General features: G+C 50.3%; 2 protein-coding genes across 3 annotated transcripts; both read left to right on the forward strand.

Moving 5' to 3' along the window:
* The first annotated feature begins 201 nt into the window (after positions 1 to 201).
* Positions 202 to 7,574, forward strand: LOC131284550 (zinc finger matrin-type protein CG9776-like). The gene is made up of 7 exons (XM_058313413.1): positions 202 to 313; positions 397 to 933; positions 1,060 to 1,250; positions 2,804 to 3,150; positions 3,243 to 3,645; positions 3,714 to 4,419; positions 4,658 to 7,574. Exons 1-7 carry the CDS (start codon positions 259 to 261, stop codon positions 7,348 to 7,350), a joined length of 4,932 nt encoding a protein of 1,643 aa, XP_058169396.1. The 5' UTR covers positions 202 to 258; the 3' UTR covers positions 7,351 to 7,574.
* Positions 7,575 to 12,012: 4,438 nt separating this feature from the next.
* Positions 12,013 to 20,810, forward strand: LOC131289569 (U5 small nuclear ribonucleoprotein 200 kDa helicase). Of its 2 annotated transcripts, XM_058318855.1 has the most exons (4): positions 12,013 to 12,082; positions 12,150 to 13,232; positions 13,326 to 18,389; positions 20,461 to 20,810. In XM_058318855.1, the coding sequence occupies exons 1-4, from the start codon at positions 12,038 to 12,040 to the stop codon at positions 20,701 to 20,703; spliced, it is 6,435 nt and encodes a 2,144-aa protein (XP_058174838.1). In that variant the 5' UTR covers positions 12,013 to 12,037; the 3' UTR covers positions 20,704 to 20,810. The 2 variants fall into 2 exon arrangements, with proteins under 2 accessions (XP_058174838.1, XP_058174837.1); XM_058318854.1 differs by having other exon boundaries at positions 12,150 to 18,389.
* The last annotated feature ends 1,597 nt before the right edge of the window (positions 20,811 to 22,407 follow it).

Genomic DNA, 22,407 nt, shown 5'->3' on the forward strand with positions numbered 1-22,407 from the left:
CCGGTCGAATCCGAATCCGTCAAGGAATCCGAATTCCGATTTTACCAACACTAGTCAAAATAGACCAGCGATTGCCGAATTGATTGTAGCGTGAGAACGCCGTCAAATTTCCACCGACTTTGTTGTGAATTTTCACATTTTCGCCATCTGCTTTCTAGATTTGCATATATTGTTAGTGCTTTTCGGCGTCCAAGTTACTTGGCTAGCCTTAAACAGCCCCTCGTTTGTCCTGACCATCGTTCATCGATATCGGTTCCCATGGAAAAGATGGATGATGACAAAAGCCGACGTTCGAAATCGCCAGCAGAAAAAAGTGGGTCTTTCCAAGTGGAAGTGTGATAGATCTACATTCAGGGGAGTTTTGCTAACGGTCTGATGTAATTTTCTGTTTGTTAGGTTCGAAGAAGAAAAGCGACCGCAAGTCCCGCAGTCATAGCCGCAGCGTAAGCCGCACGGAGAAGCGTCGTAGTCCATCTCGCAGTCCTAGCTACCATCGTCGTCGGCATGGCCAATCCAGTAGGAAGAGGTCCCGCAGCCCACCGTCATACCGCCCGAGGCGACGGTCACCCGACCGCGGACCCCCGATGCGTCGTCATGGACGTCGCGGAAGACGCAGTCGTTCGCCGGGTATGGGTAGCAGAGGTGGAGGGATGTCAATGGAGATGATGGGTGGAGATCTAAGTGGCGGAGGCTACATGATGCAGGGTGGTATGTACGATCCTTCCTGCTACGGAGGATACGCCAACAATGGCGTCTACATGGGAGGGTATGATGCTTATGGCTATGGCATGGTTACCGGTCCATACGGTGACGGGACAATGATGGATCCGTCGCAGGCTATGATGATGGGGGGCGGTACAGGTTCCGAGTGGATTGAAGCTCCTCCGCCGCCGGTCATTCAGGAAACTGAAGAAGAAAAACGAAAGCGTGAAGGTCAGTTCGGTCTTTTTATGTTACATAAATTTAAATGTTTCTTTTATTTTATTTTTCTTGCATATACTGTTGCTGCGTAAGCATATCAGTCATCATTTCCTCCTTTTTATCCATTTTTACTAACAGCTGCAATCACATTGGAAGTGTTAAATCAGCGGGCTGCAATGAAAAAACAACGTGACGATTACAAACGACGGGCAGGAGCTTTAAAGCGTGAACTAAAAACGCTCAAAGAACAACGTTCGGATCTGTCCTCGGGCCGTGAGCCACCGTCCCCGACAACGAACAACTTTATCAAAGAAAATGACAAGCTACAGGTAGGTCTACTGTTGAAATCCCGTATAAAAAACGCTCGCGAAGCTATTCGAGTTCCGAACGGTTCCTTATCTAATTTAGACCGTTTTAGTAATTAAGAAACCCAATGCGTAAAAAATATTCCACGCAGCTTGTCCTTAACGGAAATTAGGGGATTGTTTGCTACAAAAAAAAGTTCAACAATCGAAAAAAGCAAAGCTATCTATCTCATCACTACTAGCATCCTTTCCCGGGCCGCCGGTGGTGTGTCCCGGTAGACAAAAGATCGTTTTCTCTATTTCTCCACTTTTCCCACAGCCTTTTATTGATGATTGAAAGATGATGTTGGAGATAAAAGAGATTGCAATAAGCAAGCAACAGGATCGTGCAACATACACACACACAGGAAGGATCCCCCTGTCCATCAGCACGTGCGGTCAGAGGACAGGGGTAAGACGATTGGCACGGCGTCACATTCGCTTCGTCGTATACCCATTGCATTTATTCGTCCCGAATGAGAACTCCTCTTTTGGAGATGCTGCAACGACCCTCCCTTCTGGGCTACGGGTAGCCGAAGGTCGAGAAAAAGAGAGCACATCTACATGCACGATGTTGCCGTTGAAATGTACAAAATTGTCAAAAATGTATCTGTAACCATAGTTACTGTTAAAGCAAGATGTAATTTGAAGTTGTCGAGGAAGGTTAAATAGCGTTTAAGTGTCTGGGCCGTGCTATTTTTCGATAGAAAAAATATTATCTGCAAGCCTACCTTTGTCGTACTTCAGATTACGCTTGCTCCTGGTTGTGCCGGGTATGATTACTGTAAATTAGTTAGTAAGCATCAAATGACGCTGTAGCCTCGATGGAGTGAAAGATCACCTTCTTCAACTACAGACCAAGAACAACCGACAGTTGCCGGAGAAAAAAACAGGACTATTGAAATGCGGAATATAATATTCTTCAAACTCCAATCTCCTCATCGTATATTCCGTTTTCTCCCTCTTCTTTGCAACTGAGTAATGAATACCATATGCTCGCCAGCTACAACCGGCCTCCTGCAAAGCAAACAACTTCTACCTTTGATGAATTTTTGTTTCGGTTTTTCACATTGATGCTGCAGCTGCAGCTGCTGACGTCATCGACAACGCCCAGGACAAAAGGGGAAAGAAAATTATGACTGCAAATGTACCAAAAATAGCGATATAGCATAACCCACTCGCCTGCCCGCCCACTGGCCGCAATCGACCCGAGTGTCCCTGTCTGCAATACGATGCAATAATAATGGAAAATTCCACCCGTATACATCGTACGATCATCCAGTTGCGCAGGCGCACAACACTTACGCACACCCCTCTGCGAAGTGCATTTCGATTTAGAGTCGGACTAAGAAAAGGGTTTGGAATGCAGCTTCTTCCATTCGCTCAGACGCATCTGGACTAACGAGAACGGTTCTGCATTAATCGTTGTGTGTATTTTTTTGTTTTTGCTTTTTCCATCTATTCCCATTCCGTGGCCGTTTTTCGTCATGTCGCGCGCCTGGCTTTTCTTCCCTTTCGGGTACCACGAACATAAACAGTCGCAAATACTGGCCAAGATCAAGACGATCGAAAACGTGATCGACCTGCTGGACGGCATTATAACGAAGAATCGGACTCCATCGCCGCCGTCGATACTATCGATACCGCCGCTGCCCACCATCCCGGATCCACCGACTATCACGCCGTCCGATTTCGAGCGAATCGAGAGCGATGCAGACGCGGGGCGACGCGCGCAGCGGAATAGATCGCGTTCTCCAGACGGAGTGGTGGGTGCAGAAGCTCCACCACCGCGCCGGGAGTCGGAATCGCCGTCACCGGAACGGTTGAAAAACGAAGTGCTGGAGAGTATGCATGCCCGTGGCAAGCGCAAAACTTCGGGAAACAGGTATTACGAACATGATGATGGTCGCGAGCAAAGCAATCTCGGTTCTATGCTTACAACATTTGATCGCTATCAAAATAATATCTCTTCCGCAGACCGACCGAAACTTCCGAGGGTGGTGTGAAAGAAGAAAAGCCGCAGTTCAACCATGTTCACTATGATCCGGAAGTCCACTGGTGTAACGTATGCCACGTGTTTCCCAAGACGGCCAAAGAGTATCTGTTGCATCTGCACCTGGACCATCATCGGCGTGAGGTGGTGAACGTGCAAGGGCAAACCAGGGACGAGGAGCTTGCGCAAGCTCCATGGCGTGCTCACCAGGACCCAAACGATACGATGGTGAATCCGGACGCCCCGGTGCAACGCACACCCATACGTGGCCTACAATTTTTCGTTCCAGCCACGGCCTGGTACTGTAAACTGTGCGACATCTGGATGGGCGAACTGAAAGACGCATCGTGGCACCTCAAATCACGCACACATGCCAACTCGTATGCGGTGAGTTTTGCGTTTTTGGCCGTGTTTTGCGATATATTTATTTTGTTCACCCCCTTCCCTTAAATCAGGTATATGTTGCAACTAACAGAAACTTTGAAGCGACTTGGCTGGCTAATCGTCAGCGAGATTACGAGAAATATGGTGGTCCACGCCCTGGCGACGAGGAAATGCCGGTTCCCCCTCCTCCGCCAACTGCCGAAGAGCTCCGGCATCCGTCGTCGTCGGCGTCATATTCAAGCGACATGCTGTTTCCTCCGGCTGCTGCCGCGTGCTCCTCCTTTCCTATCCAGCCGAAAGTCGAAAGAAACGACGTCCCAATGGATTCATCGTCTCTGGACTTGCTGCCCGCTGTAGACACGTCCATCAGCGTCCATAAACCGATCAAGGAGGAACCGTCGACCTCATCGAAGAAGGCGAAGAAAAAGAAGTCTCGTAAGGAGGAGCGACGGGAGAAGAAAAAGAAGAAGCGCTCCAAGAAGCGTAAGCGGGCGGCCGCTTCGTCGAGCTCGTCCTCGTCGAGCAGTAGCTCCGATTCGTCCGACTCGGAGTCGGATTCGGGTTCGGAGAAGGACAGCCGGTCGAGCGCAAAGAACGAACCACAGTTCGATTCTAGCAACGCCATCCACGCGGCTATGCGTAACATTCTGAAAGCGAAGGATGTGAACGCACGGGAGGTGGTGGCGGCGGCAGCGGTAGCGGTTGCTGCAGCCGCGAAGAATGAGGGTGGAAAGGGTTCTGCTACTGCAGGTTCGTCGAAGGAGCAGCCAAGTTTGGGTAAGTCATTGGTATCTTTGATGAACAAACAAACTCGGCATAGAGGGATGAATGTTTGTAGAAATTTGTAGCCTTGTTTCTACGAAAAGTGTAATCCTACATTATAGGTAAACTAATTGCTTATTTGCCAAAATCAGGATTTAAAGATTAATTGAAAATTAGCTATCACTTGATCGTGTGCGTTGTAAAATAAGTTTTGAGTTATTTTTTTTATAATATAAAAATTTATCACTTCCAGGGAAGTGGACTGTTGTACTTCCGGCGCAAGAGAAGAAAGCTGCTGACGCAGCCGCAGCAGCAGCAACAGCCAAACCGGCCGAGCCGGCCGTAGCATCGAATGCACCCTCGCATGACGATAGCAGTATTGGACCAGAGGACAGTAAGCGCTTCGATCGTGATGACGATCGAGACAGAGACCGAGAACGTGAGCGCGATCGTGATCGTGAGCGTGAGTATGAACGGCGCAGTCCGGACCGCCGTGATCGTCGGAATCGTTGGGAAAGTCCTGATCGGTACGGTGGACGAGATCATCGTGGTGGTCGACGCAACGACTATCGCGATCGACGTGACCGTCGCCGAAGTCGCTCCAGGGGGCGACGTAGCCGAAGCGCCAGTGGTGGTGGATATGGCGGTGGGGGTCGACGATACCATCGACGGTCGTACTCCCGGTCGCGTTCACGAACCCGCAGCCGATCGCCTTCGAGCCGCAGCGGAGGTCATCGGGTAATCGAGAAAGCCGTCGTAAACTTCCCGCCCGAACCGAAACCAACGAAGGTGGACAAGAAGTCCCAGAAGGGATCGGCGGATCGTAAGGAAAAGGGAACGAAATCGAGCAACGTGGGCACCGTTAAGTCGACCAATAATGCGAACGGGGGTGCGAAAAAGTTGCCCTTCATTGGCCGGATGCCGGTTTTTAAGAAGCAGCAGGCCGATAATGCGAAGAAGGAGGAAGCAGCAGCCGCGGCAGCAGCGGCCGCGGTCACTGAGGGTACTGAAACCATGCCGGAGCAGCAGTCTGAAGTTTCGACCGATCCAGCAACCATCGCGGCTGCGACCATTGGACATACTATCGCGGGTGAAGGAATGCCAGCGGAACACGCTCAGGATGGTGGAGTCCATGCAGAACTTGCCCAAGACATCAGTCAATCTTATCAGTATGGGGAGCTATTACAAACGGTGGATCCGTCACAGTCGGAATTCGATGCGAATACTGGTGGCGAAGCACCGATGGACGAAGACAGTGTCATCGATGAGGGCGAGAGTATGCTTGCCTCAGAAACGCAACCATCATCGGAGCAAGATCCCGATGGTTACGTAACAGCCGAAGGTGAAGTACCGCTGCCGAAGGATTTCCAGGAAGCACTAGACATCATCTTCGACGGTGGCGACAAACCCAAGCGCGCGGATGTGATTGCGAAGGAGGCGGCTGCTGCAGCTGCTGCAGCGGCGGCTGCCGCTGCCGCCGCCGCCAATCCACCCGACACGATGGCTTCTACCATCGAGCAGCATCACGCCGCGATGGTAGCGACGATGGGCGGCGTACCGATGATGCTTGATCACGATCAACCGCACATGATCGTACCGGAGGCGATCGAAATGTACAACCAACAGTACGCGCTCGAGTACGGCATGCATTCGGCGGCGTACATGGCTGCGGCGGCCGGTGCAGTCGCTGTTCACGGTATGATGCACTATGTCGCGGAGGACGAGTCACAGAATCAACCGTTGGATAACATGATGTATTCGCATGGTGCGGCGGCCATGATGCATCATCATCATCAAATGGTGACGGCTGGAGCAATGGATCCTAATGCCTATGCGATGGCTATGGCGGCCGGTGGAGTTGGGTACACACCGGAGATGATGGGGGTGCACCATCAGTCGACTGTAGCTACGATCAGTGAGGGCGAGGGGCATGCTGTGATGGAACAAATGGCATCCGTAACAAACGATGGGAATAATGTGGAAGGCGAGGTAGGAAAGGTTTACCACACCGGTAGTATTACCGTGGAGAGTGAAAAAAACACATCGGCGGAAGTTCAAACTGGTGATGATGATGTCTCGAAAAATTCAGACACTGCTGAGCAAATGCCAGGTGAATCAACAGTGGAGCCGGAAGCGAATGAAAGACATGAAGAAGAATTCAAACTGACAACTGGAGCAGTGGAAACAGAGCAGATTGATTCTAGGGAGGAGGAGGAAATTAACTATCTTGATCCAAAGACACAGGAAGTTGTAGCGTCGCGTGAAGAACATGATAATTTGCAAGATATTGATGCGGACCAAGAAAAGCCAAATGTCAAGCCGGAAGCAGTTGAGAAATGTCAAGAAGAGTCCACGACGGAGTCGGATGCCGCTGAAACGTACCATGATCCCATGGTCGAGTTTGGCCATGATGAAACGTATCAGGATGAGCAAAGGACCGGATCAGAGGATGTTGAAACCTACGAAGAAGAAGCTAGGGATGTGTCGGAAGGTGCGGAAATGTATCAAGACGAGGCCAGGGATGAATCTGAAAGTTACGATGCATACCAAGACGAACCCGAGATGCATTCGGAAGCATATGAAACCTACGATGATGAGCCTCGGGTGGAGTTAGACCCCGTCGTTGATGCCTATCATGAGGAAGCCATCATTCAGGACGAAAGTAAAGCATCCGAAAATGACGCGAATGACCCGGAAGCAGTGGACGAAGATAATGGCATGGTGGAAATGGCCTATTCCTATTACGATTCCGAGCAGCAGCCAATCGAAGACAGGCAACCGTATGACGACGATGCAGATGAGTATCCGGGCACAGCAGAGGGTGAAATCGATGGAGCAGTGGTAGAAGATGAGCAATCAGATACGGCGACAGAGTTCGTACTTGATAATATGATGGTGGACGCAATGTCCGAGTATGGCACAGAGCCGACCGACGATCAATCTTGAAATTGGTAGTAGTTTGGTTACAATAATGATAATAATGTCAGTCCAGGCCATTATGATTTTAATTTCAGCTTGTCATTTTTTTAATTTCTTAATTTTTCCATTCCATGTGAAAATGGAAATAACTTTATTGTCGTGTTTAACTGGGTGACTTGCAAGGGTTCACAGAAACTACTTTGGATGTAAAATAAAATACGAGTAAATACAAAATGCCTAAGGTATATGAGAAAATATATTCGAATCTATTTTCTTTAAATATAGTTTTCGGAAATCAACCACAGTTGAAATTTTGATTACAGGATTTTCAATATTTTGTACCACGATATTTTACTGGAATGTTATTTCATAAAATAACGAATTTCCTATTGAAATACTTTTCCATCAGGGTTTTTATGGAGAAAACAAAAGTTAACTTTTTCTTCTTGGCGTAACGACCTTCTTGGTCATGCCTGCCCGGTTAAGGGTGCACGAGTCTTTTTACCCTATATGTACGTGGATAGTCATTCCTCTCGTACAGGGGACGGTCCGGTCTCCATTGGGATTCGGACCCACGCCGTCGAGGTGGTGAACCACGGCGCTCATGAGTCGATTTTCTAACCGGCGCCACCGCTATCGCGGACCCCCGAAGGTAACTTAAACTACGCGATTCTTCTTGGCGTAACGACCGTCTTCTTGGTCATGCACGCCCAGTGTAAACAGACCCAAGTCCGGAGACCCCGTACGGTGTCCAAAAGCCGTATCGGTTTTCATTCTTCTTCTTCGACGAGGATTTACCCCAGCACGGCTTCCTGGCCCTTCGCAAGCTAACCTGGAGACATAGACCTCTATAGTGTTAAGGACCGGTTGCTATGGTCATATGTCCTGATTTTCTGTGATTATCCTTACTGTCTGTGCGAGTTACAGTTTTCTGCGACCATCCGGTTAACCCTACTTCTCGCTAACCTATTTCAGGACAACCGTGCACTGCCCAAGCACTCGGTGAGACGCTTGTCAGATTCGAGAAAATCTTCTCACTATAGAGCATTTGAATGTGATCGACATTCAACCGTTCGCACGCCGGCCGTTACCCACCGGCGCGTCGTGGATACCCTTATGCTTGTCATCTTCTCACTCATAGTTGATAGCACGTCCTGCTGACATGGCCTGGTCACCAATCATTCTCCAGGTAGCTCGGTCCATGGCTGCAGCTTCTGCTCCACTTGGTCCATGCACCGAGCTCGCTGAGCTCCTCGTCGTCTCGTGCTAGGCGGGTTGCTGCTGAACACCTTTTCTTGGTGGGGCATGCGTCCGGCATCCTTATGACATGCCCCAACCAACGAATCCTGCCGGCCTTCGCGACCGTCAGGATGTCTGGCTCGCCATACAGCTCTGCTATCTCGTGGTTGATCCTTCTCCTCCACACGCCCTGCTCACACACACCGCCAAAGATAGACAGGAGCATGCCCATATAGAACGACCGGTCTTATCAGCGTGTGGTATATGCCACACTTTGTGCGTGGAAGAATCCATCTGCACCTCAGGAGTTTGAGGAGCCCATAGTAGGCACGATTCCCTTGAACAATGCGCCTCCGGATTTTGCAACTTACGTTGTTGTCCGGAGTTACGACAGTGCCGAGGTAGCAAAACTTCTCTACTACCTCAAGTTCGTCGCCGTCAACTGATACATGATGTCGATGTCATCCGGGAAGCCGAGGAATTGGAAGGAGCGAGTGAAAATCGTACCACGGATGTAGAAGCCCGCGCCCTCATGACACCTTCCAGAGCGATGTTGAATAGAAGGCTGGAGAGTCCATCACCTTGCCTCAGACCCCGGTGAGATCCGAACAGATCCGACAGCATGTTCGAAATCCTCAACTTACGCAGCACCCCCTCCATCGTGGCTACTAGGGACCTGCTGTCGTGGCTGGGCCAATCTGATCTTTACCTATCTTACACTGTTTTCAGGGTCAATTCGTCGGCATCAAGCTGCTCTTTGCCAGTAGTAGGCAGTGAATTGCACGCGCAAGGTTTTTGTTTGGCATCGTTAGGAACCAGTTTGAGTTTGTTAAGTTTAACTTTGCCTTTATCGGTAGCAACATTGGCGCGACAACAACGCGACCTTTTCTCGTCGCGCCAATGTTGCTACCGATAACGCCAAAGTTAAACTTAACAAGCCCAAAGTGCTTTCTAACGAAACCAAACACAAGTCGTGCGCGTGCAATTGACTGCCTAATACCAACAAAGAGCAGCTTGATGCCGACGAATTGGCCCTGAAAACAGTGTATTGTGCGGCGTGAACGCCTGGAATACTGGCCTCCTCGTGGGCCCACTGGACCCCCTAGCAACAGGAGTGACGAACAGAGATCTGGGTGGGAGGGATACCCGACCTCCCATGCACTATCAGAGTGATGGGCCTTGTAAGGTATCTTTAATCCTGGTCTTAGATAACTAGCCCTCTGGTCTGTTTAGCCTCTCCGTAGGTTAGGATGGATCCTATATCAACGGACAGGGCCGTGCAGCCGTAGGAAGTGTTACGGAAGGGATTCACTCTCCTGGAAGATTCACGCCAAAGTCGCAGAAATCGAGGTTTGGATGGTCAGTGCTCTGTCAGGACCCGGGCACTCAAATCAAGACTGATGCGCGAGCCGCGAGTGGACGTCCGAATACGAAGGAGTTGGGCTGGTGCAACTCCTGGGGTTGCTGGTGGGAGACGAGTAAAATGGCCTTGTCACCCATTTGAAAGTCTTCTGACCAGCAGCAGAACGAAAGTGTCGCTCGTGGCACAAGCGGGCACCCTGAGTACAGGCACGCAAGTGCAAAGGAAGTAGAGGCCATAGTAGACCTCGCCGGAGGGTGGTTTTGCTGTAGGCCTCAGCAGTGGAAAGAGAACAAGGCAGGCTATGGGGCGTCTTGAGATTTGTCGATGAGGGATGCACCGGTGAAGGCAGCGCACCAAGGTGGTACCTGTCTGACGATGACCATGCCAAACCGGAAACCTGTCTTGTCAAGGGCCTGGCATAAGAGCAGCCAGGCCACACGGAACGAGGCCAGACGTAGATTATGCAGGAGCGTAATTTTGCGGACTGGCCTCAGCAAGGAAGAGGAACAGACCGGTTACTCGATGTTTGAGATACTTTGGGGAGGGATGCACCGGGGGTGAGTAGCAGCACCCGCCAATCGCGGTACCAATCCATCGCTGATCAACATCTTGGACACCGGTCACGTTCAGGGCCTAGCACAAAACTGGCCAGGCCAAGGAATAGCACCAGCGGGTGCAGAGAGCGCTAAACCCGACACGTAGATCAAGCAGGAGCTTGGTTTTGCGGGTCGAAGGTGAACCACCTTCCTGGGAGGTGGTCCAGATAAGAGCATACTCAAGAAGTGTCAGAACTTATTGTGCTAGTTCGATCACGGATTTTTAGGAGGTAGTGGTATCAGGTGTCGTAGTGTAAATGTTGGTCGAGAGGCCTTAGCCACGGCCATAAAAAATAGTTGAGACTACGACGGAGTATCAAAATCGCTACGCTACGATGCCGTGTAGACGCGGTCTTACATATTATGGATTTTTGTTCATCGATCTGCAGCTTCTTCTTCTTCTTCTTCTTCTTCACTTCGGCGAGGATTTACTCCAGTACGGCTATTGAATCCAGCTTCCTGGGCCTTCGCAAACTAACCTGGAGACATAGACCTCTATTGTTTAAGGACTGGCTACTAAAGGCCATATGTCCTGATTTTCTGTGTTCTGATTTTCATTGATTCAGATTTTCTGTAGGCGTCACATTTTGACTGCCACCATGCGGCCAGGAGCACTGCTAGCCAACCACGCTAGTGCGCAGTCAAAATGCGGCTGTTCACCCGCCGTAACGAAAGGAATATTGCCTTCCGTTTGTCAGATCGCACGAAACTCGTGATCCGCTTGATTACTCAAACAGCACGAGATGTGCGTCGGCTAGGATTTCTCTGACTTGAGCTCCAGCTCGGCGACACCACGCGGTCGTGCCTAAGTTAACCTTACTTTTCCGCTAACCCTTTCAGGAACCTCGTACACTGCCAACCATCCGCTCTGATGTGACGCCGAACTGGAACTGATCGATCTGCAGCAGAATTACAAATAGCAAAAAGATAACAAATTAGAGCGACAAAACCCAAACGATGAACATCCAGAGGTGCATGAAGAATAGAAAATAACAAACGCTTATAGACGCTGTGCGTGGGGAAGCAGCATGTGTGTGGGGCGCGATGCAAGTTCTACGTTTCTGCAAGTAAACGCACACGCTATCAGGTCACCGTGCATCGCACACATTCTCACCGCGTGTTGCTTACCCTCGTACGAGTGGAAGCAAGAGCAAATGCGAGATTAGAGCAAGAGATCCGAGGCCAAACATTTAGACTGGCCAAACATTTTAGACTGGGTGGGCAGGGGCTGAGAATCCGTCGAAATGGGATTGGAATCGTTAGAATTCGTCAAAGGATCGAATCTTCGGGTCTTCCGAATCTCGCAGCTGAAAACACTACTGCGTAAATGTCAAAACAAAAGACACCGAAGCGGTTTCGGGCGTCGTGATTACAATCGGACTAAATAAAATTCGTTTTTGAGTGTGATTTTAATGCTACCTCCATTATAAACGAGTGAAATATAAAGAAAGTCTGCTAGACAGTGTATTGAACAAATTATTCAGACGAAAAAAGCACTTGAAAGCAGCTCAACAATATGGCGGATGCAGCGGCAAGACAGCTGCAGTACGAGTACAAAGCGGTAAGTTGTGAAATATCAGTTTTGCTACCTTCGTATTCCTGACGATTTTTGTTATGACTGGCCGCAGAACTCGAATCTCGTACTGCAAGCGGACATCCGGCTCATCGAGCGCCCGCGCCGTGATGAAGCGACCGGTGAGGTTATTTCGTTGGTCGGTAAGCTCGACGGCACGCGGATGGGGGACCGGGCGCAGCGCAGCAAACCGGAAAAGACGGAGGAACGCAAGGCGAAGCGACAAAAGCGTGACGAGGCGCAGTACGATTTCAACAGCATGAAAGGCGCCACACTGCTTTCGGAAGGGATCGACGAAATGGTCGGCATCGTGTACCGTCCGAAGACGCAGGAAACGCGCCAAACGTACGAGGTGCTCCTGAGCTTTATCCAGGAAGCGATCGGTGATCAGCCGCGGGACATTCTGCGTGGTGCAGCCGATGAAATTCTGGCCGTGCTGAAAAACGATCGCATGAAGGAGCGCGAAAAGAAGCGTGAAATCGATGGGTTGCTGGGTAGCGTGGCGGATGAACGGTTCGCGTTGCTAGTAAACCTCGGGAAAAAGATTACCGACTTTGGATCGGACGCAGCCAGTGCGATCGGAACTGTGGGACAGGCTGGGCCCGGCGGCGACGAACCGATCGATGAACAGTACGGCATAAATGTGCGGTTCGAGGAGTCGGAGGAGGAGTCGGATGAAGACAAGTACGGTGAGGTGCGTGAGGACGACGGACAGGACGAAGGTGAGGAGGCTCGGGACGATGGTATTCTGCACGCCGAAAATCTCGGTGGTGGAGAGGACATGAACAAGAAGGAAAAAGCACTCGATCCGCGTGATATCGATGCGCACTGGTTGCAGCGTTGTCTGCGCAAGTATTACAACGATTCGATGATGTCACAGGCGAAAGCCCTCGAGGTGCTGAGCGTGCTGAAGGAATCGGGAGACGATCGTGAGTGCGAGAATCAGCTAGTGTTACTGCTTGGCTACGATTGTTTTGATTTCATCAAGCAGTTGAAGAAGAACCGTCAAATGATTCTCTACTGCACGATGCTGGCTCAGTCGCAGAGTGAAAGCGATCGTATCAAGTTGCGCGAAAAGATGAAATCGGACGCAGCGCTGGCCAAAATCTTGCGTCAACTGGATACAGGGAAGCAGGAGGCACATGAAGGCCGTGACTACGTAAACGAGTCAGAAATGGATGGCTCGGACACGAAATCATCCTCCCTTCGGGCACGACGGGAACGTCTAGAGGACGCTTTCATGGACGATTCGGAGGGACCACGCGGAGGCGCCGGAGGTGGGGAAAGTGTTGGCGCCGGTGGTCAGATCATTGGCAATCGTACGGTGTTGGAGCTGGACGAGCTAGCCTTCACCCAAGGTTCCCATCTGATGGCGAACAAACGCTGTCAGCTTCCGGACGGTTCTTTCCGCAAGCAGCGCAAAGGCTATGAGGAAGTGCACGTACCGGCCCTTAAACCGCGTCCATTTGACGACGACGAGGAGTTGATTGCAATCGAGAAGCTACCGAAGTACGTGCAGCCCGTCTTCAGCGGCTTCAAGACTCTGAATCGCATTCAGAGCCGGCTATACAAGAGCGCCCTAGACAGCGACGAGAATCTACTGCTCTGTGCCCCCACCGGTGCCGGTAAGACGAACGTGGCGCTGCTCACGATGATGCGCGAGATCGGTAAACACATCAACGATGACGGTACGATCAACGTGGACGAATTTAAGATCATCTACATCGCTCCAATGCGTTCGCTGGTACAGGAGATGGTGGGTAACTTTGGGCGTCGCTTGGCCACCTACAATCTGACCGTGGCCGAATTGACGGGTGATCATCAACTGAGCCGAGAGCAGATCGCAGCCACGCAGGTGATCGTTTGTACGCCTGAAAAGTGGGACATTATAACGCGAAAGGGTGGAGAAAAAACGTACACCCAGTTCGTGCGATTGGTGATCATCGACGAAATTCATTTGCTACACGACGAACGTGGCCCGGTGCTGGAGGCACTGGTTGCTCGAACGATCCGCAACATCGAAACGACTCAGGAGGATGTTCGGCTGGTGGGCCTTTCGGCCACCTTGCCCAACTACCAGGACGTAGCAACGTTCCTGCGGGTGCGGCCTGAGACGGGTCTGTTCTACTTCGACAACAGCTACCGTCCGGTAGCCCTGGAGCAGCAGTACATCGGTGTGACGGAGAAGAAAGCGCTCAAGCGTTTCCAGGTGATGAACGACATCGTGTACGAGAAGGTGATGGAACACGCCGGTCGCAACCAGGTGCTGGTGTTTGTGCACTCGCGCAAGGAGACGGGCAAAACGGCTCGCGCTGTACGCGATATGTGTCTGGAGAAGGACACGCTCGGTTCGTTCCTGCGCGAAGGTTCCGCCAGCATGGAGGTGCTCCGATCGGAAGCGGATCAGGTGAAGAATCAAGAGCTAAAGGATCTGCTTCCGTACGGCTTCGCCATCCATCACGCTGGTATGACACGCGTCGACCGTACGCTGGTGGAGGATCTGTTCGCCGATCGGCACATACAGGTGCTCGTGTCTACGGCCACCCTAGCGTGGGGTGTAAATTTGCCGGCGCACACCGTCATCATCAAGGGCACACAGGTGTACAATCCGGAGAAAGGACGCTGGGTGGAGCTGGGGGCGCTGGACGTGCTGCAGATGTTGGGTCGTGCCGGTCGACCGCAGTACGACACGAAGGGTGAAGGTATCCTCATCACGAACCATAGCGAATTGCAGTACTACCTGTCGCTGCTCAACCAGCAGCTTCCGATCGAGTCGCAGCTCATCTCGAAGCTGCCGGATATGCTGAACGCCGAGATTGTGCTCGGTACGGTGCAGAACGTAAAGGACGCCGTCACCTGGCTCGGTTACACGTACCTTTACATCCGTATGCTACGCCAACCGACCCTGTACGGCGTATCGATCGATGCGGTGCAGGACGATCCACTGCTCGAGCAGTTCCGGGCAGATCTGATCCACACGGCGGCGCTGCACCTCGAGCGGAGCGGGCTGCTGAAGTACGATCGCAAAAGTGGCCACTTCCAGGTGACGGAGGTGGGTCGCATCGCGTCGCACTATTACTGCACGCACGAGACCATGCTGACCTACCATCAGCTGCTGAAACCGACATTGAGCGAGATCGAACTGTTCCGGGTGTTTTCGCTATCCGGCGAGTTCCGCAACATTACCGTGCGCGAGGAGGAGAAGCTTGAACTGCAGAAGCTGATGGAGCGCGTACCGATCCCCATCAAGGAGAGCATCGAGGAACCGAGCGCCAAGGTGAACGTGCTGCTTCAGGCGTACATTTCGCAACTGAAGCTGGAAGGTTTCGCATTGATGGCGGACATGGTGTACGTGACCCAGTCCGCCGCGCGACTTCTGCGTGCCATCTTCGAGATCGTGCTGCACCGTGGTTGGGCGCAGCTGGCCGACAAGTGTCTCACGCTGTGCAAAATGATCGATCGACGCATGTGGCAGAGCATGTCGCCGCTTCGTCAGTTCCGCAAGATGCCCGAAGAGATCGTGAAAAAGATCGAGAAGAAAAACTTCCCCTGGGAGCGGCTGTACGATCTGGAGGCGAACGAAATCGGTGAGCTGATTCGCGTACCGAAGCTCGGCAAAACCATTTACCGCTACATTCACCAGTTCCCGAAGCTGGAACTGTCGACGCACATTCAGCCGATCACACGTTCGACCCTGCGCGTCGAGCTGACGATCACACCGGACTTCCAGTGGGACGAGAAGGTTCACGGTCAGTCTGAAGCGTTCTGGATACTGGTCGAGGACGTCGATTCTGAGGTGATCCTTCACCATGAGTACTTCCTGCTGAAGGCGAAGTACTGCACCGACGATCATCTGGTAAAGTTCTTCGTCCCCGTATTTGAACCACTTCCACCGCAGTACTTCCTGCGCATCGTGTCCGACCGGTGGATCGGGGCGGAAACGCAGCTCCCAGTGTCCTTCCGGCATCTGATTCTGCCGGAGAAGAACCTCCCTCCGACGGAGCTGCTTGATTTGCAACCACTTCCCATTAGCGCGCTACGCGAGGCTACCTTCGAGGCACTCTACTCCGATCGGTTCCCACAGTTTAATCCCATCCAGACACAAGTCTTCAACGCGGTCTACAATAGCGAGGACAACGTGTTTGTTGGCGCACCGACCGGCTCCGGAAAGACCACCGTCGCCGAGTTTGCCGTACTACGACTGCTGTCACAGAATCCGGCAGGTCGCGTGGTGTACTTGGTCGCTCGGGACCCGCTAGCGGAACTGGTGTTTCACGAGTGGCACCAGCGTTTCGGGCAATCCGCGCTGGGCTGCAAGGTGGTAAAGCTGACCGGTGAAACTGGCACCGATCTGAAGCTGATCGCCAAGGGTCAGATCATTGTGACGACGGCCGACAAGTGGGATGTACTTTCGCGCCGCTGGAAGCAACGCAAGAACGTACAAAACGTCCAGCTGTTCATCGTGGACGAACTGCAGCTAATCGGGGGCGAAGATGGCCCCGTGCTGGAGGTGGTCTGCTCTCGTATGCGTTATATTTCGTCGCAGATCGAACAACCGATCCGCATCGTGGCCCTTTCGGCGTCGCTTGCTGATGCGCGCGACATCGCCCAGTGGCTCGGGTGCAGCACGAATGCCACGTTCAACTTCCACCCTTCGGTGCGCCCGATTCCACTCGAGCTGCACGTGCAAGGACTCAATATAACGCACAACGCATCCCGCATAGCGGCCATGTCGAAGCCGGTGTACAATGCGATCACTAAATTTAGCCCGCACAAGCCGGTCATCGTGTTCGTAACATCGCGCAAGCTCGCCCGGCTCACGGCGATCGACGTGCTGACGTACTGTGCGGCTGAGCTGCAGCCAAACCGGTTCTTCCACGCCGAGGAGGACGACATCAAGCCATTCCTAGACCGAATGACGGACAAGACGCTGAAGGAAACACTGTCACAAGGAGTCGCTTACATGCACGAAGGTCTCACCGCGTCCGATCAGCGCATGGTGGAACAACTGTTCGATTCCGGTGCGGTACAGATCGCCATCTGCACGCGTGAACTTTGCTGGGCACTCAACATCAGCGCCCATCTCGTGATCATCATGGACACGCAGTTCTACAACGGGAGGACACACTCGTACGAAGACTACCCAATCACCGACGTGCTGCAGATGGTGGGACGCGCGAACCGCCCGCTCGAGGACGACGACGCGAAGGCGGTCCTGATGTGCCAGAGCTCCAAGAAGGATTTCTACAAGAAGTTCCTTAACGAGCCACTGCCCGTCGAAAGCCATCTCGACCACCGACTGCACGATCACTTCAATGCTGAGATTGTGACTAAGACGATCGAAAACAAGCAGGACGCAGTGGACTATCTCACCTGGACGTTCCTCTACCGAAGGTTAACTCAGAACCCGAACTACTACAACCTGCAGGGGGTTACCCATCGGCACTTGTCGGATCACCTGTCGGAGCTGGTGGAATCGACCCTGTCCGATCTCGAGCAGTCCAAGTGCATCGGCGTAGAGGACGAGATGGACACACTACCATTGAACCTGGGTATGATTGCAGCATATTATTACATCAACTACACCACGATCGAACTGTTCAGTCTGTCGCTGAACAGCAAGACAAAGATCCGCGGTCTGCTGGAAATCATTTCGTCCGCCGCCGAGTACGAGGATCTGATCGTGCGCCACCACGAGGATAATCTTTTGCGCAGCCTGGCCAACCGGCTACCGAACAAGCTGACCGGTCCGAACGGAACCGCACCAAAGTACAACGATCCGCACATCAAGACGAACCTGCTGCTGCAAGCCCATCTCTCCCGGTTGCAGCTTGGTGCCGAACTGCAGGGTGACACCGAGCAAATTCTCGGTAAAGCGATCCGACTGGTGCAGGCCTGCGTCGATGTGCTCTCCTCGAACGGATGGCTTTCGCCGGCCGTCGCTGCCATGGAGCTGGCGCAAATGGTCACGCAAGCGATGTGGAGCAAGGATTCGTACCTGAAGCAGCTACCGCACTTCGGTGCGGACATCATCAAGCGCTGCCAGGAGAAGAAGATCGAGACCGTGTTCGACATCATGGAGCTGGACGATGACGATCGGACGCGGCTGCTGCAGCTCACCGACCAGCAGATGTCCGATGTGGCCCGGTTCTGCAATCGGTATCCGAACATTGAGCTCACGTTCGAGGTTCTCGACAAGGATCGCATACACTCCGGCTCGTCGGTAAACGTGGGGGTCAACCTGGAACGAGAGGACGATGTCACCGGTCCCGTCATTGCACCCTTCTTCCCGCAGGTTAGTTGGCAAACACACTCCTATTTGTTTTTTTTAGGGCTCCAACGTCATTGGGTTTGTCAACTAGTAACTTGCTACGCAACCTCCCGATTATCGCTTATCGCGGAGGCCTGCCTGTCAAGGTTGTCAAAATAGTAAATTCACAAGAAAATCGCAAAACAATACAATAGTTCATCACCATTTCTACTATAGTAATGTGAATTAGCGATAGCGGCGTGCTTGCGTCACCGTTGCAGTCCCCAAGTGCAATTGACTGCAGTGACCAAGAACCGAACCCCACCGATCAAAACCAACAAAATTAATATAATGTTTTCCTAGCTAACAAAAGGGCACAAAAAACGGGAACCGCATCCTGGTACACAGGTCGGGTATGAGGAGTTTGTAAATATGTATCATTTAATGGGCGTTTATACGGTGCTGTCATTTGCTTCCAATAAACACACCCCACGATCTGTTTGATAAGCTACGGTTAGGCCTCCGTTATACACCGCTATCATCGATCGGGTGGGGATCTTTTACTTGGGATCGGATTATTATTCATTTTAACACTATTGAGAGCTCTAGAGCCGAATGATTTTTAGGTCCAGTAAACAGGATGTTGGACAGAGCATGGCTTGCATATTAGAGTGTGGGATATTGATTGAATCATTCAAATCGTGATGTAGTATTGGATCCTTCTTGTGATGTACTCCAAATGGATCTATTTAGTATTATCCTTTAATTCTGCCCTTTTTGTATGTGTGAATTTTGTGGGAGCTTTTACACACCAACGATCTATGAACGATTAGGCTCTCCTGTTTCTTTTTAAAAAATGTGAAAAAGAAATTGAACTGATACTTGATAATGCCAACTGCTATCGACCGGCGAGTGACAAGAACAAACATTCAACAATACTCTGGATGCGAAATGGAGTAGAGAGCAAAATTTGCATCCTCGGTTGGATGATCCTGGCGACGGCGCGTGCGGCGTCGTTGTTTGTAAGCAGATCTTTGTTGATCACCCAGTCCATCGTAATCGGACACCCCGGGCACATTGTGAGAGCAAAGTGGCTGAACGCAGGTGCCTAATAAATCAATCGATGTTTAAATGGAACCTAAATCCGCCACCGACGGTCAATCGATAATCGATCTTTGCTCGAACTCGCGCAGATCCCGCCGATCGGTGTTCCATTTCCTGGCGGTCGGATTCCGGACGTGTATCCTATTGCCGAAACCTTCTCAATGGGCTGATAAGACACCTCTTTTCCGCCTGGAAGATGAGAAACCACATACAGCGAGAAGGAAAACCACAACAGAAAATGGTTGAAGAGGATTGTCGCCATTGTGCCATAATGGAGAATCTTATGAAAAGACAATTCCAGGATAGAATAATAGCTTTACAACCGAATGCCATTAATACAGGAAACCAAACAGATTGCTTTAGCGAATGGTTTGAAAACAAAACATCTATGGTTTACACCTTGATAAAGAAATTGATATAAATCAAAGAATCTGTGTATGTAGTTCGATATGCTTACGTACATTTTTTTAATGCTGAAAAATTGCATAATTTTGTTTGCAAAGAAAATGTTTATTACTTTCATGTGGTTTTACAGCTTGAATTGATTTTTTAAAGATTTTAACAACCATTGGTGGTTTTCAATTGCCAATCAATAAGTATACTAACAATAATGTTTTTAAATGAATATTCAAATGTTTGATGATCGTTTCATCGGTTCTTAATGATAATTTTGAAACATTCTATGAAACTTTAGCAGCTTTGTAAATATCTTTAAATATTCTTCATGTTTATTAAATGGTGTACATTTCATAGCAAGATAACTTAAGCAATCAGAACTGTGGTAATGTGCTTAAATATAGTCAACTGTTCTTTTTGGATGAAAGAGTGAAGCATGTTGGACAGAATACCTTGGTGTATTTTTTTTTTACATTTTCCATTTAAACAAAAATACCAAGAAAACCTTCAAACGTATGAAATCTGAAATAGCTAGATAGTAATAAAATGATTTTCTAACGCTTCTTATGTTGCTCCTTGCTTTTATTCACTGATTCCAATTTTTCTCGCTCCACAGAAACGTGAAGAAGGCTGGTGGGTGGTAATTGGCGACCCGAAGACTAACTCGCTCCTGTCGATCAAGCGCCTCACGCTGCAGCAGAAGGCGAAGGTGAAACTGAACTTTGTCGCTCCGAGCCCGGGTCACCACGAGTACACACTGTACTACATGAGCGATTCGTACCTCGGCTGCGATCAGGAGTACAAATTTTCCATCAACGTCGGTGACTTCCAGTCGGAGAGTGAAAGTGAGTCGGATTAGACACCGTAATACCGTTAAGGTGTATGAAAAGCTACCACCGGCAGGTTTGCATAAGATTTTGATTGCAGTAATATCCCTTAAGCCCCTAGAAAGGGTGTGTGTTTACATGAAAAAACGGTGGGTTGGCGAATATGTTCGCCCACGTACTATAAATATAATAAATTCTTTTAAATGTCTTAAGACTACTAAGAAAGTATTCCATATTGAACTACACCGTTAAAAGACAGTCCGAAACGGAGGGGGTTAATATTGGTAACATGAACGATCGAAACATGCCTGCTCTCGCCCCACGTCACCGACGCACCGTAGTTGACCAGCACATACCCTTCCGGTAATAGTTCTTCCCGTCCGTTTCCTTTTGAGCTTCAAATTACACGCCCCGCTGAGCAACGGAAACCCTATCCCGTAGCAGTTCCTCGCGGTTTTCTGCGAAATGCAGAAAAATGTCACCAGATTCCACCATCGATTTGTTTGCTCTTGAACGAAGTAAGGAAAAAAACCGACGGTGCCAAATTTCTTTCCCCTCAATAAGTTGTCCAAAGATTACGCAGTCGTCGTACACTAACGCCACCAAGCGATCGAATTACAAACAGCCAAACATTCGCTACATTAGTGTCGAAATGTGAGCCGCAACAATAGCAATGGTCACCTCCTCGCCAAACAAATTTGAAGATCGATTGCAAGACATGACCGTGAGGATGCGATCTGAAATTTCGGTTTCTGTGTTTCTGGTCATTCAAAACCGTTCTCATGCATCTACATACACGTGTGCGTGCGTTCGTGATACAGTCCCCAAAACAAAAAAGGTGTGTTCGAAACTTCCTTATCCACCTTCGGAGTTCCGGTCGGGGTTCACCTTAAGTGGAAAATGTGTAGCAAAAGATCATTGTCGCGCACGTGTAAACGGATCCATCGTGCGGGCGAAAAATGTGACACGTACTTCCTTGGTCGACCGCATCATATTGCAGTCCATACCCCTCGCGCCTTTGCAGATAGAGAGCATCATGGAGCACGAAGAGACGTGCAAAGATGTAGCCACGTTTTGAAAAATGCGCCCGATGCTTGCGCTACACCAATAGAGGTTGCAGGTGCAGGTGCTCTACTGTATTTTGTTTCAGAATCCCAATCTGGCGCCAGTGAAGATTTCATCAATCGATAAGACGATGTTACTCCGTTAAAAAAGGCAATCATTCGGAAGGGTGGTTGAATGTTTCCACTAAATGTTTGACAGATCTCAAGTCCCACGCGCCCTTCAATTGCTGCACATTGGCCAAATCCAAACCGGACGTTTGCTAATTGGCCCCCCTACGTAACGGTTCAAGGGTGGCGCATGTAAGACGATGAATGGACTGTTTTTTAATGTTTATTTTATAAGTATTTGATTTCGATTCAGATTTATGTCTAACTTTTCTTTCAAATTCAGCAAACAGAAAAGTCGTTACCGTGAGCACTACACATTTAAACCTACATGATCAATCAACGGCCGAATACAGCTTACCTACGATGTAAAAGCTTCCACAATCGTGGCACAAACGTAAGTCAAACTAGAAACATTCATTCAATTGCAACAAACATCCATCAAAGGAAATTGACGAACAAAGGGCATCTTACCATCGAACTTGAATTCCATCTGCCAAAGTAAGAGTGTTTAAACGCTTATTCCTCCTCCAAAGATACTCTTGTGGGCCGCATGAAGACTACAAT

This window comes from Anopheles ziemanni, chromosome 3 (assembly GCF_943734765.1).
Source record: "Anopheles ziemanni chromosome 3, idAnoZiCoDA_A2_x.2, whole genome shotgun sequence".
NCBI classification, from domain to species: Eukaryota; Metazoa; Arthropoda; class Insecta; order Diptera; family Culicidae; genus Anopheles; species Anopheles ziemanni.